Genomic DNA, 18,703 nt, shown 5'->3' with positions numbered 1-18,703 from the left:
GAATGCCCAGTCAACCCCAGGCACACAGCCAGGGGCCACGCGAATGCATGAGCGTTGTTTACGGAGCCGGGTAGACCCCCAGACAGCTGCCCCGAGCGACCGGGAGGAGGAAATACGGGTGTGACAAACAAGGGTAGAAACCGGGTGTTTGAACAAGAGAGAAATGAGAAACAAAAACTCCCCTATGTCCTCTTGGTAAACACGAAAACCCCATACTTTTTTTTGTTGTTTCAAAATCGAACATCGTGATTAAAAAACAAATCCAGGCAGCATTAACTTGAGAGTGGGTGTTGTTTTTAGGCTGTGTCCCAGGCTCACGGTCCCCCCACCTCTGAGCCTCTGCGCCTGGCATCCCGTGCTCTGGAAACAAACCGGCACCCCAGGGAGCCTGGTCCCCCCTCCACCCCAGACAGGAAGGCGCCCTGCGGTGCCACTTGAGATGGCCCCGGTGGGACCGAGCCGGAGCCCCCCCCGACTCCACACGGAGGGGTCAGACACAGGCTGGGCCTGCTCTCCAGTGGGACCCGTGCCCCCTCCCCTTCAGAGCGGGTTCCCAGATCCAGACGGTCACAAGTCTGCTGGATGTCCAGAGGCCGTTCCCAGACGAGTGACCGGAGCTGACACACCGAGTGCGGGGCTGGGACAGGGAGAAAAGCAACGGGCCAGGGGCGAGGAAAGGGGTCCTTTGGTCCTTTGCTGCTGCCGCCTCGTCCACACGGACTCGGTGCAGGAAAGGTGGTCTCCTTCCCAGATGGGGGAGACCCACGAATTCTCGTCTACGTGGTCTGAGCGCTGTGTCTCCACGGGAGTGTGGAATCCCTGCGGAGAGGCACGCTTTCCAGGACTGGGGCAAACGGTGAAGGGGCGTGCGTGCACCTGGCTGCGGCGGTGAGTGGGGCTGGGCGGTGGGGTGAGTGCTCTGTCTTCCTCCTTCTCAGTGGGGCACACAGGTCCCCCACTGAGGGGGACAAGCCTCATGTGGTTAGAGACACATTCTGCCTGCTTGGGGCTAGAGGAGAGCGGGCGAAGTGGGAAGCGGGGAGACCCCCGGGGCTCCTGCTGTGGTCTGACCGAGGTCTGGGGGGTGGGTGTTGATGAGGAGGACCCAGGGCAGGGTCCAGGACTGGGGGAAAAGCCCTTCTGTCCACCTGTCTTGAGGGGGCAGACTTATCTGGAAAGTGACTGAAAATAACAAGGCATCAGAAGACCTTAATTTCCTTATCTCGTTCGCTAATCCCGAGCCGCTCAGCTCCCCAGTCCCTGTGAAAATCCGTCTATTCTTTCACACGGACAGACCTCTGCCTTTGTGACGCCAGCCTTCTCCTTGAAGAGACAGACGAAGACCCATGACATTAAAAAGGTGCATTTGCAGATACTAGGACATTGACGATGCTGTGAAAAAACATGCTCCGTGGACACTGCCCTGAAAGACTTTGGTTTTGTGATGATGACTACATTCCTCCTGGAAGTTCCTCTCAATACGGTTCTCCCCAAATACACATTTCTACGGAGGTGGGGCGACCCCTCCCATTCACCCCCATTGCTTCCGCAGCTGGGGACAGACCGACAAGTCACAAGCAAACAGGACCCTTTCAGCAGACGGCTGGGTGACTTGGGAGGCCTCGGGGAGGTCATAGCGCTGAAGGCGCCCAGCACAGCGGCTGGCAGAACGCTGTAGTGACACTCCCTTCAACGGCGGGGCTCAGGAAACCCTAGGACAGGGCGAGAGGGTGAGGAGGCCTCTGGAGGCCTCTGGAGGGCACTGGAGGAGGGGCAAGTGCTGGGGACAGTGCTCAGGCCCGTGCAGGGACGGAGGGACCCACAGGGGGTGGGGTGCGGAGCAGGTGGGTTCGCAGAGGGCCGTGGGATTCGGAGCGGGGTGGTGTTCAGAGGGGGTGGCCTTTCCAGGGGGTGGGATTTGCGGGGGGAATCAGTGAAGTCTGGGAGCCACACGGACCTCCCGTTTCTGCTGTCTCCCAAAACATCCTCCCGGGGGGCCTTTGCTCAAGCCGCTCTCTCTAAGACACGGGGCTCGGAACCCTTCTCTCCACGAAGCGCCGGCCCCCGAGTCCATCAGCACCGAACCTCGTGTTCCCCATGCAGCCCCTCCCCCGTGGAGCCCCCTTGGCCGCCTCCCTCCTGCTCCCTTTGGATCCTCGGCAAGAGGGGCGTGTGGTTTGATTCCGCACACGCAGGCATTTCCCAAGTCCAAGTTGTCTCCCCCCCCCCCCGCCAAGTTCCCTGGCATCCGGTGGTGCTGAGTGTGGTAGTTAGACTCCATTTCCTGTGTCATGTTTTCTTAGCACAAAAGACACGCAGCAGCTGTTGGGTCGCTGTTAGCCGTTGTGTCGGACGAGCACGCTGGGGAGGCAGCGCGTGAAACGTAACTCGGCGAGCAGTGCCGGCCCGCGGCCCCAGGACAAGGCCACCCGCCCCCGCCCCTGGACTCACCGTAGCTCCAGACGTCACTCTGGTGGGTATAAATCCGGTGCAAGATAGACTCCAAAGCCATCCACTTGATGGGCACCTTGGGATCGTGAGAGACAACGTGAAGAGGCAACAACGATTAGCTTCCCTCTGCTGGGAAACATTGAGTCACGCTGGGACACACGATGAGTGGCCCACGTGGGGGAGCCAGGCCCCCCCCACCCCCACCCACCCCGTCCCCTGGCCCAGTGCTGTCCCGGCGGGAGGAGCAGTCGTGCTGTCGTGCCAGGGCCCCGAGCTGGCAGCCGAGGGCCTTTGGTCGGGGTGTGTCCCGCAGAGCTGGGGGCTCGTGTTGGCAGCTGGGGACCCGGTCCTGCCCTGTGGTCCCATCCGCCCCGTGCGTGGGGGCGCTTGCTGGGGCCGTGCAGGCCAGAGTGAGACTGAAGAGGGGTGTGGCTGATCCAGAGAGCATTCTGGAAGGCCTGACAGGAGAGCTGTGTGCTGCCCTGCTCGGGGAGACACCCCTGGAGAGCCCCGAAACCTGTGCGAGAGGAGGGAGCACGCTCCACCACGCTGGTTGGTACCTGGCGTGCGTCACAGCCGCCCTCGGGGTGTCTGGGAGCACCTCGGACCTCTCCGCATTGCTGGCTCGTTCTCAGCGGCGGTGGCGGCGGCCACCAACCAGCAGCACGTCTCCCCGAGGCCTCCCTGAAGGGGGCGCTCTCCCGCAGGGGGCGGCTGAAACCTCACCCCGGCTAACCGGACACGGAGCTGAGCCCGCTACTGCCTTCGATTCCCTGGATGCGTCCGAAGCATCCTCACTCTCTGGCCCAGCAAACCCTGACCCCAAGCTGCCCGGCCTGCACGGACAGCAGACCCTAGCTACACTCAGGTGTCGGCGGCAGGGGCTGTCACGTCCCCTGGAGTGTCCCGAGGATGTCCCCCACGTCACCAGCCAGTCAGCGGGTGGGAACGTGCTCCCGGGTCCCTCACCTTGCCCCCCTCTGCGTGGTACTCCTTCTCCTCCGCGCCCAGCAGCTTGGCCAGCCCGAAGTCTGTGATCTTGACGTGCTGCGGCGTCTTCACCAGGACGTTCCTGGCCGCCAGGTCCCGGTGCACCAGGCGCCGGTCCTCCAGGTAGTTCATGCCCTGAAACCCAGGGCCACGCCGCAGTGAGCGCCACCAGCTGCCGACTCGTGGGCCCTCCCCTGGCCTGGCGATGCCCGAGGTTCAGCCCCAGAGGGACCGAGCAGGGGAGGACCATCACGGGGCGGGAGCTGCCCACTGGGCTGCCACCCGGCCGGCCTCCGGGCCCTGCGCTGGGCACGGCCGAGCCGTGTGGCGGGCGGGTGGACAGAGGCTGCCCGGCGGTGTCCTGTAGGCTCGCTCCCGGCTCAGCGGCCCTCCCACTCTCACTGCCAGTGCAGAAGGTCTGTCCGGTTTTATTCTCGCTCATTGTAAGTGGAAGCCACATGGCTGCTAAACTGGCTTCTACAGGGTGCTCTGCCCTGCACCCTCCCCGGCGGTCGGAATCCCTGCTGCACGAGAAACTGAGAAACGCAGCCGAGAATCCCCCAGTGCGGGGCCCGGCACACAGCGCCTTCCCCAGCTGGCACCCAGAAACCCGGCCCTCGCCCGCCCCCGCCCTCCAGCTGGCAGGTGGGGCCCTCCTGGCCTCTTCTCCTGCCTGCTCCACGCCTGCCTCCCTTCGTCCTACCGAGCTCCAGGCTGTCGACGTGGCTGGCGGCCCTCCCCTCTGTGCAGGGCCAGGTGGCAGGAGGGGCAGGCCGTGGGGGAGGGGTCCGGCCCCGCACACCCCTCCTGCTCCCCCACCCAGGCACCCCTCCACTTGCAGCCAGGACAGGGGACACTGTTTCCCCCTTCCCCTTAGGACTGAAACTTGAGAACTCTCCAGCACAGAGAATGCCCCCTGAGGTGCATGAGAAGGATGCTCCTGGGTTGGACCAGCCCCTTGTCACTCGCTCGCATGTCTGCGGCTGTGGCAGGGGCTCGTTGGCTCCGTTTGGGTGCAACAGTCAGGACTCGATCCCCTACCCCAATTTTCTGGCAAATGCTTTGCTTTCTTTCACAGAGGTATGAGGTGAAAATGATTAGTTAGCTTGTCACAGCACAGTGAAACTGAAAATAATGTCCTTTCTGGCCCCAGCTGGTATAGCTCAGTGGATTGAGCTCGGGCTGCGAACCAAAGCATCGCAGGTTCGATTCCCAGTCAGGGCACATGCCTGGGTTGCAGGCCACAGCCCCCAGCAATTGCATATTGATGTTTCTCTCTCTCTCTCTTTCTCCCTCCCTTCCCTCTCTAAAAATAAATAAATAAAAATCTTAAAAAAAATAATGTTCTTTCTGGAGCAAAACTAGCCATCCCAGCAGACTCGAATCGGTCGTCGAGGGCTCTTTTGGGGGCCTTTCATGTTTTTCTTTTCTTTGGAAAGAAATGATGGATTCCCCCGTCTCCCCTCTCCCTGGTGTGACCCCGAAAGGTCCCAGATAAGCATTGAAGGTGCTGCTGGACTGAAAGGCTTCCCTTCCCAAGAGGTCCCAGGTGCTGGGGAAGCAGATGGATGGGGCTCAGGTCTGCTCAGGAGGCAGCCGGCGCGGGTCTTCTCTGGACCGGCGCGTCCACACCGGGGCGGGGGAGGGGGGGGTGACTGTTCAGGGACGGCGAGTGGGGAGGGAGAGTTCGGGGGCGGAGGCTGAGGAGATGCGTCTGAACACAGGGCTGACTTGCTGCTCCCTGTCCCCTCCCCAGGGAGCCCCCATCCCTGGGGCTCCTTCCATGGGCTCCATCTCCCCGTTGAGTCCTGGGGCCCAGCCGTGACGTGCACTGGGTCCCCCGTCTCTTACGAAAGGGGAATTTCTGTGTTTTTAAACAGGATGGGCTCGCCCGTTCAAAAAGGGTTAGTTGTGCCTGGTGCCTTGCCGGGTTGGGCGCAAAGTCTGCGTTCCCTCAGTGTCCTCCCCTCTCTCTCCTTCCTCCTCCCCCTCTTCCTCCCTCCTCTCCTTTCTCTGTCCCCCTGGCCCACTCTCGCGCCTTCCACCCTGTTGCTCTCCCACGGCCTCAGCGCGAGTTTCCGGCTGACAGCCCCGTGGGAGCTCCTGTGTGGGTGCTGCGCACACGCATGTAGTAACAATCCCGCCAGGTCCCTGCCTGCGGAAACCTGCGACCCTGTCCCTTCGTTCCGAGTTCCCGGTGTTCCCGTGAGTGCGCTGAGCCCACGATGGGGGGCTCCCCGGAGGGTGCTTCCGGCCGCACTCCAGCGCCCTCACGCCCATCCTGTCCGCCTCTGTGAGGCCCGGCAGAGGGTCTGGTGAGACACTGGACGTGTTTCCCCAAAACTCGGCCGGAGAATGAACAGACGGACAAATGATAATCGCAGCTGGCAGCGTGGGACGCTCCGGATGTGCCAGGCATTTCAAGCCTGTTCTAGAAGGCTCCGGAAGTCCTGGCAGCCGCATGGCTGCCCTGAGAGCTGACCCAGAAAGTCCAGGGACTGGGATGCTTCACAGGCCGAGTCCTCTGAGCCCCCCAGACCACCATCGGGGCCGTGTCCTGAATTTCCGGCCGGGGCCTCCAGGGGAAACTGGCTTGCTGGCCCAAAGGCTGCTTGGGATGTGGAAAAAAAAACAACAAAAAAACCCAAACCCAAACCAAACCGAAACAAGGACGAACTGCCCAGCCCGTTGGCCCCGAGCCGCTGAGCAAGTCCATGTGCAAACCCAATAAATGGAGCTGAGCTCCACCCCACCCCACTCCTCGCCCGCAGGCCCTTAAAGGACCAGAGCACGTCGGCCGAACTGTGGTGTTTTCTCAGAAGCAGGCTTGGGAAAGGGGAGGGAAGGGCAGTTTCCAGATTCGGGGCCACAGCGAACCAGCCCAGAGCGCCTGGAACCAGAGATAATTCCGGGACGCAGAGATTAGACTCCTTTGAAGTCAGATAAGGCGATACTCCTCCGTCTGTGTCCCACACTCCAGAGGCACCCTGAAAGGCCACCTCGGTGCCCGGCGGGGTTACGCTTTAACCAGTCACCGAAGATAAGACCTCGCTCGTGAAGTCCCAGGGGCCCCATGGAGACGCTGCCGGAAGCGGTGTGGGCAGCTCCTCCTCGGGGCCCTGCAGGAAACGCATTTCCTCGTGCGGGATCCTGACTCCAGTTTAGCTCAGCGCATTTATTTTTGTTAACTACTGCAGCACGGTGAGGACGGACCTTGAAATACTGAGGTTCAAGGGTCTCTGACGCGCCAACCTAGAGCCTAGACGCACAAAAGCGGCCCCAGGACACGCTTCCCACCACAGGGGAGGTTCTTCCAGCAGGGTGGCTGCGCCGGACACTACAGGGTCCGTTCCCCGGGGGACTGCCGCATCCTGTGGCTCTGGGGGGAGTCCGGAGTGAGACAGACCAGCCCGTGGAAAAGTCAGGGTGCGCCCATCAACACGGTGGGCGAGTGGCAGAGAGTGCAATGCGGACAGCGTCCCCACGGCTGAGCCCTGTCCTCAGGGGAGGCGGGACGGCGTCCGAGTGTCCTCCTGCAGATGGAGGTCGTGTGGCACTGACATCCTACTGTGTGGGGACGGGAGGCCGGCTGGGCTCGCCGGCCTGTGGGCTCTCCCCGGGGCCGAGAGGTGGAGGAGTGAGGATGAAGAGTGTGGAGCAGGGCCACCTGGCGTCAAACCCTGGGCGCGCTGCTGGCCAGCCTGGGGCCGTGGCCAGACCCTTGGCTGCCCCATGCCTCAGTTTCCCCACGGTAAAGTGGACTTGGAGAAGGAGTCCTCTGAACTCTTATCTTTCGGGAAGTTTCATCTTGCGGATGGAACTGAGCAGAGTCTGGTGCTGATGAGGCTGTGGCCGGAGAATGACAGCCAGACAGAGGTGGCCTTCTGAGACCGTCCCGCTGCTTGGCCACCTCTCGTCACACTTCACCGGGGTCCCCTCTCAACGGTCTGAACCTTCCGTCACTTGTCTGGAAGCCCGGCTCGGTGAGGTCGTCATCCGGGCCGGGTCCAAAAGGCGTGGGGGACACTGTCTGAGCCACCGCCTAGGCAGCTTAATGTATCGCAGAACTTTGCAACAAGTTGTCTGCGGTGTCAGCCGGGACGCGTGTGACGCCGGAGAACTAACTGTTTTCCGAGCTTCCGTGACGGGAGGCTCTTTCTGGATGAGAACGTCGAACAGCTTGGCCCTGCCTCCTAAGACAGTCTGGGATTTACGGGCTGGCTCCCAGAGCCAGGAGGAGTTGGGTACGTTCTCTGAAGTCCCCGAGTCACTTCTGGTGAGTGACAGACACTCATGACCTCGCGAGCCGGGAGTTCAGCAACCTAGGACCTTCCCGGCGGGCAGGCGGGTAGGTGATGCTTCTGTGAGCTCCTGAGAGCGAGGCTGAAGGTGGCGGACGGCCGGAAGCCACTGCTGCCCTCAGCAGCAAGGGGCGTGGCGTCCTTCTGCACCCTGAGCCCTGCCCCCACGTCCTCCCTCCCCCGCCAGCTCTATTTTTTCCCACCCTTTTGCCCCGCCGAGACGATTTTATTTGTCCTCTTGGCAGTGTAGCCAGGACAATCGACCAGCCTTCCCGCAATATTTAGGCAACGTCCCAAGACGGCCCCCGCCCTGGGGAAGCCACAGGACGTTTACGAGTCAGTGCATCCCGCTGCGAACAGGCAGGGGTGCCGCGCCTGGCCGGCCACCGAGTGTTTCTGGGGAGTCAGTTTCACTGGAACCTTTTACAGAGGAAATTGTTTAACACTTAGATACATAGTCCCGAACCCAGGAGCCCGTTGCTCTCTTTGTAGCTGAGAAAACGACGGCTTTCCTACCCCCGCTGGGGGCGGGCGCGCCTCCCTGCAGCTACTGGGGCTCGGCGTCCCTCAGGAAAGTAAACGGGTCGTCAGGCCGAAGAGCCACCTGTGAGAGGACTTCAGGCAAAGCCACGCTCCCCAGGGCACACGAGGCGGAGCGGGGGGATTCCCTAAGAGGCGGACATTGCGAGTGACATCCCACAGAGAGAGAACCAGCTTGGGAAACGTTCGGGCCCAGGACCCGCAGCTCCGGACCTGCAGCGACCCCCACTGGACCGGACCCTGGTGCCGGGGTTGGAGGGTGCGCTGAGTCCATCCCTGTTGCGGGCACTGCCACTTTTAGGGGACGCTGCTCTAAGCAGGTGCAGAACTAGGCAGAAACTGATGTTGCCGGTCCGATTTCAGTCATCACACCCACCCAGTCTGTCCACCGTCTGGGGAAAGACGCAGGCTGGCAGGTGTCACCCCCATACCTGGGCAGACAGGTGGCAGAATCCCACTACAGCCAAGAGACTCGGTGCAAACACACGGAGCCGCCTTCCTGAGCTGCCCCCCCCCCCCCCCCCCCCCCACTGGCAGATGAGTGCCAGAACCAGGATTTAACCCTGCACGCAACCAGTCCACCTCCCGGAATCCTAAGTGCAGCTCTGCCTCGGGCACTGCGACCCACCACGTGACAAGTCACTTTTGGGGACCTGTGGATCCACACGAGATAATTAGGGAAAAGTGCGAAGCAGCTGGTGGGCGTGCCCTTAGGATCCGCTCACACAGAGCCCCCCTCCCAGTGGGGGTGGGCAGGCACAAGCTGCTGCACACAAGAAAACACACACCTTCCCTCCCGGCGAGCGTCCTGTGCTCCAAGGAAAATAAACCAAGGTCCTGGGGACCGCCTGGGAGGGCGGCCGTGGCCTTTGCATTCCTGCCGCTGAGGGGCAGGGACCGGAGCCGGGGAGGAGTTTTGGGGGTGGGGAGTCAGGACACGGCCAGCCAGACCCTCAGCAGCAGCTCTCGGCTCACTCAAGCCCGCTCGGGACTAGCCCCCTCCTCCCCTGGGCGGCCAGGGCTGTGGGCTGAGTAGTGCCCCCCAAATTCCATGTTGATCTGCAACTTCAGAGGGTGACCTGATCTGAACCCAAGGTTTCACAAACTGAATGAAAGATCCGGAGAGGAACTCATCCTGGATTCAGGGATGGCTGCCGTCCTTCGGAAGAAAGGAGAGGGCTGTCCGGACACACACACACACACACACACACACGGGCAACTCCACAGGTGGCGCGGCAGAAACACCTGTCAGTCCCCCCCGTCCCACTCACCGGGCCTTGCGCCCAGCGCCTGCCCCGCCCAGGAAGCCACCGGGCCCCCAGTCGTCCTCCTAGCCTCAGCTCGGTGTGCTGGCCTTGGCACCACGTCCCACGTGGGGAACAGATGTCCCCGCTCCTGCAAGTCACCAAATGACCGAGGAACCCCAGACAAATAAGAGCCCTAACACCCAACCATCCCGAGCATCCAATGGAGAGAACACTGTGCACGTGCAGCTGGGTAACGAGACGTTCAGCGCGCAGTGGGACAGGCCCTGCCTGGATGCAGAAGACAATCCAGTGTCATCCAAAAGAAAGTGTGGCTCTTGCTAATAAGGATCGCAGACCCCCCTGCAGCTAAGGCACCGGGCAGCCGAGGAGGCTGTGGGGTCCGGCCGCTCGTGCTGAGCGCTCTCCCGGGCAGGTGCCCCCGCACGTACCTTGGCGATCTGCACACACCAGTTGAGCAGGTACTGGGAACCGATGTTGTCCTTGTGCTCGCGGACGTAGTCCAGCAGGCAGCCGAAGGGCATGAGCTGGGTGATGAGCTGCACGGTGGAGGTCAGGCAGATGCCCAGCAGGCGGCACACGTGGGGGTGGTCCACGCTGGCCATCACGTAGGCCTCCTGTGAGGACGAGAGGACGGGGCGGCGTCAGCCAGGCTCCCTGCGGGGCTGGGGGAAGAGGCCCGCAGACCCCGCTCCAGGGCGGAAAACACGAGCACGATTTTGAGTTTGAAAGTGTGTCCGTGGAAGGGCGAGGGAAGCTGACCCGCGAGACGGAGACGGACAATTCCGCGGGGCCTGTTACGCAGCAGGCTGTGAAACCGAGCCGGTACCTGCCTCAGGGTGCACGCACACTCCCCTTTCCGGGGAGCCCTGGGTGGCGTTCGCCGCCCGGAAAACACCGGCTGAGAGAGAGACCCCAGGTCCCGGAATGTGGGTGGTGCCGAGGGCGTCGGAGGAATCCCTCCGCCTCAAGGCTACGAGGCTGCCGGTTAAAATGCTGCGGGGAGCCCTCGCTAGGTGTAGGCACCGCACAGGTGGGACGGCGGGAGCTCCAGCGGAGGCCACCTGAGCCAGCAGGTGGCCAGGGGGACTTCCGGTCTCAGCAGAGCGCTCTGCACCCCTGCCTGGGCGGTGGGAACTGCTGTGGTCTCCGGGCCATCTCTGTCCAGTGGAGCTGAAGAAGCCCTTTCCGGGTGCCTGTCTCTGGCTTCGGAAGGGGCAGAAGGCACTGAGTCTACCCGGACGGCAGACTGAGCTGGCTGCCCAGGACTCACTGTGAAGGGGGTGGGGGGAGGTCTGTGTGGCCCCTGCCTGAGTGTCACGGCAGAACCATGCTGCTCTGCAAAAGGCACCCCTGCGCCCCCCCCTCCAAAGTCGGCTGGCCGACAGGCAGGAGTTTAGGACACAGGTCAGCAAACTGAGCCTTGGACCCCCTGCTATTCCTGGGCAGAGGAAGCTGCTTTGTTTACAGCCCTGCATCGCACAGCAAGGCCCCCTCTTCTGCCCGAGAGCGCACCGGGGGATCCTCCGGGATTCCCACCCACCCATCCTGCCTCTCTCCCTTTAAAGCGCACAGGGCGGCGGCTTTCCCCGGGGCTGTGCAAGGGACCACATGGTCTGCAGGACACAGTCCAGGGGCTCAGCGAGCGCTCCTCTGTGCCTCCGGCGCCGCTCCTGCAGGGAGAGGGCAGCGGGCTCTCTGCACAAGCGAGGGCCTCATCCCCCCTTTCCCTGGTCTCGCCAACCCTGGCCTTAGCCGGGGACCTTGAATTCGAGCCCCTCTGGTCCTCCTGCCCAGTTCCGGCCACCCTCCCTCAGCCACCCCCACCCCCACCCCAGGGGCCAGCCTGGGCCTGTTCCCTCTGCCTCCCATGCCCCCCTTACCCCTCTCAGGGGGCCTCCCTGACCCCTAATCTGAGTTAAACTCTCCCGGCATCTCCCACTTTTCCCTGGGGGAGCAGGCTCGGCACAGCCTGGGAGCTTTAAGTTACAGATGCAAACTCTCCGGCCTCCCAGAGCTTTGGGGAGGCGGGGCCCAGCGATCTGTGGGAATGGGGGGGGGGGCTTCCGAGCACTCCCCAGGAGACACGCTGACACATCTGTGTGACCCCGAACACCTCCTCCTCCCCCCCTGCCCTCCCCCTGCCTGCTCCACCTCCACCCCCACCCTGCATGCTCTCTGGGGCCTGCACTCCCGCTCCAGGGCCACGCCCAGAGCCCCACCCGGACCGCAGGGCCAGGCGCCCGTTATTTATTGCCTCGACTTCCCCTGCAGGTGCTGACTCAGCGAGCGTGGTCAGCACTTTGGCGGGAGTGCCTGGCTCTTTCTTTCTCTTTTTCCCTTCAGCAGCGCCCGCCCGCCGTCCAGGCACGGCGCCGCCTTGGAAACGGCAGGGTGGGACGGCACTGTGACCTGGCAGAGCCCGGAGCCCGAAGCAGAGCCCAGGCCACGCGCCTGCCACGAACAGCCACAGAGATGCCGCAGGTGTTCACCTGGTGGCGGCCTCGCATTCGGATGCGCTCCTGAGTGCCCCGGCTCTCCCCTGGCAAGTACAGTCTGCACTTCTTTCATTTAATTTTTTAAAAATGTAATCCCCACCCGAGGAATGTTTATTGATTTGAGAGAGAGAGGGAGAGAGAAACAGAGAGAGAGAGAGGGACAGAGACAGGGAGACATCACTGTGAGAGGGGAACACCGGTCGGTTGCCTCCAAAGACGCCCAGACCAGGGATCGAACCCACAACCTAAGTCTGTGCCCTGACTGGGAATCAAACCCACAACCTTTCGGTGTGCAGGGCAACACTCCGATCAGCCAAGCCACCCAGCCAGGGCGGAGCCTGCATCTCTTCTCTCTTATCCTGTGAACCTAACATCACCACGTTAAAGAGTAGATGTTTCACACTCAGGGACGTTCGAACACCCCTTCGCCTTGGAGAAGGGGCTATTTATAAAAAGCAAGAACTGGCGAGGGCCCGAGAATACCTTTCCTCGGAGGCTGTTGTTTGCCCAACGAGGGAACGGAGGCCCATTGAAGTGAGTGGCCAGCCTGAGACCCCGATTCCCAGCGTCCGGCCAAGTGCTCCGGCTGCAGCTCTACCAGAAAACCCTGGCCGCTGGGGCACACGTGGCACGCACATAAGTCTGGTTTGCATTCTCTTTCCGTGGCCGGCCCTGAGTTTACACTGGAAAGCCCATGGAAAAATTAATAGGCCGCGGGATTGCCAGAGAAGCACAAATCCCGCCCTCCCCCGAGTCTGGGAACCGGGACAACCACAACACCGAAGCAATCCTCTGGCGGCTCCCGCGTTCTCAGGGTCTGGTTGGGCTTTGGGAACATGTTGTATTCATTGCGGAGGGGAGAAAAATCTGCCACCGGAGCGGTCTGAGCAGCCCATCTGCGGTGGGGCCGGCAGGACCGGCCGGCCCGGGACCTGTGGGTGTCGGGCCACACAGAGCCTGGCGCCCCGCCAGGTCCCTGATCGTGGTAGAATCTGATGGAGCAACAGAACCGGGCTGCCACTTCCGCCGCACCCCCCAGGCACACAGGGGCCGCCGCCGGGTCACGTGTCCTGTTCTGCGCGCAGAAGTTGAAGTGAGCTTTGTTCTGGGCTGTTTATCTTGGAGTCCCGGAGGTTCAGTGGCCCACGGCAAGCATGCCTGGTATTCCTCGGCGATCTCCGAGCTGGCCGCAGCCCGCACCCCGGGGCCCCGAGGGCAGGTGCCGCGCTCATGTGGCGCGGGGCCTCTCTGGGGCCCGGGGACGTGAAAGTCTGTGACTCTGTCCCAGTTGCCAAAATGATTTCTGGTTCCTTTCTTCTTGCTTGCCGTCCCCCTCTGAGAACTATTTCACGTTAAGAGTTGGCAGAAAGGACTCCCCGGGAGGTTAAGCTCCTTCAGCAGGGGCGTGTCTAACTGAAGGGTCAAGGTTTTGCAACCTGCCCAGTTAGCTGAGGCTCCGAGAGCAAGGTCAGCAGAGGCCGAGAGGCTGCTGGGTCCAGGGCCTGACCGAGCGTGGACAAGAGGGAGAGAGAGGGGTCAGGCGAGGGGAACCACTCACCAGGCTGCATGAAGGTGCCCAGCCCCAGGGTGGGGGTGGGGGGGCCCTTAATCTTTTATCTCTCTGCCCCCAGAAAAGCAGATTTCCTCCAGTTTTAGGGGTCCTGGGGGGGCCCTTTTCAGTGAAACCTGCTTCCTTCCCAAAGCATAGCTCTTGTCTTCAAGACTGCCCTTACTTGGCATTGTAAACATTGTTGAAACTCGCGTCTCAACAGCCGTTCGTGAGATTTCTCAGAAGGCCCCGAGTGGGTGAACGGTGACTGAGGCGCTGCCAGGGACGCGCCTGCACGGACGTGTCCTCCGCTCTGCTCCTCTCGGCCGCACTAACAGGAGCCGACACCGCGCTAATAGGACTTCACATTCATTAGTGAGCCGTGGCAGCGAACGCCAGCTTTGTTTGATAAGGATGTCTTCAGCGCGGGAGGCTCTGGACTGCACTGAGTGAACGCGTCACGTCCCATGAAGAGGTGGACGGGGGCTGATCTGCCCCGAGGTAACAGGACGGCCCTGGGGAGTCCACTGTCCCCAGACACACCGAGAAAGGCCCCCGTTGGCTCGGCTGACTGTGCGTTCTGTGTGTGAGAGACCTGAGTGGGGACACCCCATCTGAGCTTCGTCCTCCGTGGCTGTCAGACGAACGGACTGTCCTGGGTGTCTGAGTCCTTTTCCTGGAACTCTGCTTCCCTGCCCCCCTGCCCAGCCCCTGCACCTCCGTGTTCACAGGCTCTGCCTTGGGACAAGAGCGAGAGGGTCCATGGATGCCCAGTGGGCAGAGGCTGTGGCCCACAGAGCCCTGGGGGGCAGTGCTCGGGGGCCACCCTAGCCTCTGCTTGGAGAGGCTGCTGCCGACCTCCAGGATGGCCGCTTGCAGCTGCCGCTGAGTCCGCAGCACCTCACTGGCTAGGCAGGGGCCGGAGAGGGTGGAGAGAGTTTAAGAGCATCGAAAGTGTGGACAAAAGGGGGGCTGCATGCTGAACCCGATGAGCGCGGGGGAGGCCGGCGTGGTGGGACTGAAAGTAGCCGGTGAGGACGGACCGGACACAAAACTTGCTGATTTCCAGCGAGTCACGGCGGGCAGCCCCAAAGCCTCCCTGGCAGAGGTCAGCCTCCGCCTTAGGGAGGCTGTCCCTCGTCTCGAAATCCCCTGTTCTGGATCCTTCTGGGCACAATCTCCCACCAGGACAGGAGGGGGCCCCTCAGTGCTATCTCGTTGCCCAGGTACCACCTCCGCGTGCTGGGGACGGCAGTGCCCCGTCCCGCACCCAGGGGGTAAAAGAAGTGTGTGAAATAAGTGTCTGTCTCTTCATTTTAATTCGAATCGGATCCTTGAGATTCCCTGGCTCTGCTTTCCCCGCCCCCTGAATAAGCTGCCACCAGTGGACCTCACGTCACTGCCCCCTCCTCGGCCTCCTCCGTGGATTCGAATGTACAAAATAAGTCACCAAACTGCCCTCCCCTGGAGCACTTCCTCAGTCCCTTGAGAATTCTGCTTCCTGGCAACTGTCGTCAGTTTGGCTCCGATAAACTCAAAATAGTTCTCTGCAGCTTTGGACACTTTTGACGCCCACAAAAGTACAGACACAATAATCCGTGGGGTGTCCCAGAGACCCCTCCCTCAAGGAAGAATCTGAAGACGCAGAAGGAGAAGAGTGAAATTGTTCTGGGAGAAAACGCAGAGGGTGGGCGACCGTTTGCAGAGCTGGCAGAGCACCCCGTTGTTAGTGCCAGGCACCTTTAAAAAGTCATTTCAAAGATCAGCTACCTGCATGGAGCCCAAGGGACCTCGCCTTTCGGGGCCAGGAGGGACAGCGGCTGGCATCCCACCCCGCCCCTGTGAGGCTGAGCAAGTTCTTTACGCCTCCGTTTCTTGGTCGACAAAGTGTCGAGCCTCAGCCTAGGCCAGAGCGCGCCAGGTGCGGCCGTGGGCATGAGCAGCCCCTGTGCAGACTGGCCCCCGGTGGTTGTTGCCTAGCGACTGTGAGTGAGTGCCCACCGTTGTCAGGGAGCTAACAGAGCGGAAGAGGTGAGTCCTCTCCATCAGAGAAGGCCTCAGAGGGACTGACACCCACTACAGCCGGACTAAACCGGACACGACAGGCGGCCCTTTAGCGTGTAGAATGTGGTGACGACGGATGTCTAACACAGAGCAACCGAGCCACCGGAGAGTGGCTCCCGACACCCAGGCCTGCGGGCGACGCGGGACCACGGCAAAGACTCACGTCGAGAATCTCCTTGTTGGCCTTCGGAGACGTGGCTTCTCTCAACTCCTTGATGGCCACAGGGATTTTGACCTTCTCGCCCTCGGGGATCCAGAGCCCCTAGGGTGGAGAGAGAGAGGGCGGACGTGAACTGGCAGTCTTCGTGCCATGCCCCGTGGGGCGTGGTTAGTGACCCTGTCCACCGGGGGCCAGCGACCCGGAGCTCAGCTCCGCACGCCCAGGCCCCCGGTGCTGGGAGTCGCCAGGGCGCAGCAGCCCTGTAGCTATCACGTCCCACGGATCAGAACAGTCAGATAACCTCTGGAAGCTCGTGACAGTGATACAATCGGCATGTGTCACTTCTCCCAGGACTCTCAGATATGATGTCTAACAGAAATTGGGCTTCGTGCAAAGAGGGTCTAGAAAAACAGAATGAATTAAGGGGGAGCTGTTCTGACCGGGGCTTTATTTGGATGCCGGCTGTCCTGGAGACCCCTCTGTGCTACCCACCCCTCCAAGAGGTCACCGCCACCCTCTGTGGACATGTCTGTGTCCGAGTCTCCCAGGACAACTTATTTGTCAGCATGACGATAGAAGAGTTCCTCTGGACAGCCTGGGAGAATGCTGGAATTTCCCAAACCCTCGGGGACACGAGCAGCCGGTGACGTCAGCAAGGGGCAGCTAAGGACTCCGGGCTGCTCGCCCAGAGTGGGGACGGGTGGGGGCGGGGCTGCCGAGTGGAGTCCCCCCCCCCCGCTCAAGCGTCGGTGCCGCGTCTCTGGCGGCCTCACCTTGTACACGGTGCCGAAGGCGCCGGAGCCCAGAACCTTGATCTTCTTGAATTCCGTCTCCTTTAGGATCCGCAGGAGAGCTTGGTTGGGCGCTTCTCCGCTGGGCGTGAGGGGCTCCACGAGCTGGAAGAGACCAGTGTGGGTGAACGCGGGAGGGGTCAGGTGGGGCCAGACACGCTGGGGCGGCCACCTTCTCTGAAGCCCTTCGTAAGAGCCGCGGGCGTCCCTGCACGGAGCCGCCCGGGTTCCACCAACGCAGTTCCTGTCCGTTTCTGGGCCAGCTGGTCGAATTGGGAACATTTGGGGGAGGCGCATGTTTATGTGGGGGGTCATTTTGGTCTCCTGCCAGGCCCCCTAACACGCAAGCGCCTTGATGCCACAGCGGCTGGGGGTCTCTCCTGCCGGGAGTGGCTTCCGACACTGCTGGACACAGGGGCCGGGTGAGGACCGTCCTGGGGACCGACAGCGTCAGGAATGACGCCGTTAGAAGCAGAGCTCAGAAAGGAACAGCCGCCGGTGTGGACAAGGGCATTTTCCAAAGCTACTTCTCCTCGACCGCAGCACCCTCCCAGGGAGTCAGCCTGTGACTCTGTGCACAAGGCTTTGCCCTGTGCGTGGACGCGGGGACGGTCCTGCCCGCAGGACTCCACGCATCTGTGCACCCGTGCCGTGTGACTTCTCCCAGAAACACGTGCGTTTCACTGGGGAGAAGCACCGACGCGCGCCCCGCTGGGTAACGGGATATGCAGGCAGAAAGCCTATGGATACAGTGACAAAGGTGACATGCAAAATGTCCAATGTCTGCACAGGAGAGTCCTTCTTCCGGTCTGGGGTAGTGGGGGTTCCTGGAAGGAGCCGGCGGGGGCGGGGCCCGGGGGGTCGGGGGCGGGGCCCGGGCGCACTCACCTCGCGCTCCTGCAGCAGCCTTCGCAGCGTGCGCTTCCGCACGATGTGGCGCCTGCGCAGAAACAGGCCCACCCCGAGAGCCACCACCAGCACCAGGAGGAGGCCGCCCACAATCCCCGTGGCGATGGATGAGATATGGGGCCTGGAACGAGGTGCAGACACACGGGAAGGTCAGATTTGTTGACAGGTTTCATGGTATTTGCATGTTCCGTATTTCCTGCATGCCTTGATAGCCTGACATTATGTAACACTCTCAGAAGGTGGAGTGCCGTGCAGCTTCTAAAGGGGGGGCAGGACAGCGAAGGATTCTGGGCAGCATTTCTAGCTCCTGCCCCCACCCCCGCTGGCTGGCTTCTTTGCAGTTTTTAAATGGAGGTGTTACTTGGACCTTGCCACACAATGGTTATTTTTTAATCTGTTAAGAAAACACATTAATTCAAGAAGTAGCTCAGGCCCTGGCGGGTGTGGCTCAGTGGGTTAGAGCATTGTCCTGCACACCAAAAGGTCACCGGTTCGATTCCCAGTCGGGTGGCACACCTAGGTCCTGGGTTCCACCCCCGGTTGGGGTGCATATGGGAGACAACTCATCGGCGTGTGTCTCTCACATCGATGTTTCTTTCTCTCTCCCTTTCCCTTCCTCTCTCTACAATCAATAAACACATGTTTAACACCCCCACCCCCCCAAGTAACTCGGACTTCAGTAATGGTTTTCATGCGAATCTGCACGTGTCCCTGGAGTCTCTCGGGCCTAGGAACAGAGCATGCCACCTGCACGAGACATGCACTGTGTGCTGCCTGGGCTGGGTGAGGGGGCTTGCACAGATGCCGAGACTCCTCCAAGGGTCCTTGGCTTTCGACATGGGCCCACAGCCACGTGACAGGCTTTAGCAAAGGGCTCAGGGGGGGTTATACCATGATAGGATTTCACACCGAGAGCCTCGCGGTCACAGATGAGGGCAGTCGCCTCGAGGCCAGAAGCCTCTCGGAGGTTGTGCCCGATTTCGGAGAGAGCAAAGGCTCACAGCTCCGGTTCTGAAGCTCACTGGGGAGGCGGCCGTCTGAATGTGTCAGTTCTGCATTCGGAGTACGCAGTTATTACTCGTATGTACCTATGCCATTTTAGCGTCCGGCAAACTTCATCTTTTCAGGTAGGAATGTTAACAAGCATCAAAGATGAATTAGTAGCATCACTTGCATGTAAACAAG

The 18,703-nt window shown here is 61.5% G+C and overlaps 1 protein-coding gene across 1 annotated transcript in view; it reads right to left on the bottom strand.

Moving 5' to 3' along the window:
- EGFR (epidermal growth factor receptor) overlaps positions 1-18,703 on the bottom strand; it is a 118,907-nt gene that overhangs the window by 5,610 nt on the left and 94,594 nt on the right. Inside the window, exons 17-22 of the mRNA XM_028525506.2 lie at positions 17,498-17,639; positions 16,592-16,714; positions 15,822-15,920; positions 9,979-10,164; positions 3,421-3,576; positions 2,452-2,527 (exon numbers count right to left, since the gene is read on the bottom strand). Of these exons, the coding sequence (XP_028381307.2) occupies positions 2,452-2,527; positions 3,421-3,576; positions 9,979-10,164; positions 15,822-15,920; positions 16,592-16,714; positions 17,498-17,639 (782 nt within the window). The remainder of the gene's footprint in view (positions 1-2,451; positions 2,528-3,420; positions 3,577-9,978; positions 10,165-15,821; positions 15,921-16,591; positions 16,715-17,497; positions 17,640-18,703) is intronic.

The sequence above is a fragment of the Phyllostomus discolor genome, chromosome 10 (genome assembly GCF_004126475.2).
Source record: "Phyllostomus discolor isolate MPI-MPIP mPhyDis1 chromosome 10, mPhyDis1.pri.v3, whole genome shotgun sequence".
NCBI classification, from domain to species: domain Eukaryota; kingdom Metazoa; phylum Chordata; class Mammalia; order Chiroptera; family Phyllostomidae; genus Phyllostomus; species Phyllostomus discolor.
Note: the sequence above shows the minus strand (reverse complement) of the source record. Positions and strands in the feature narration are given on the sequence as shown.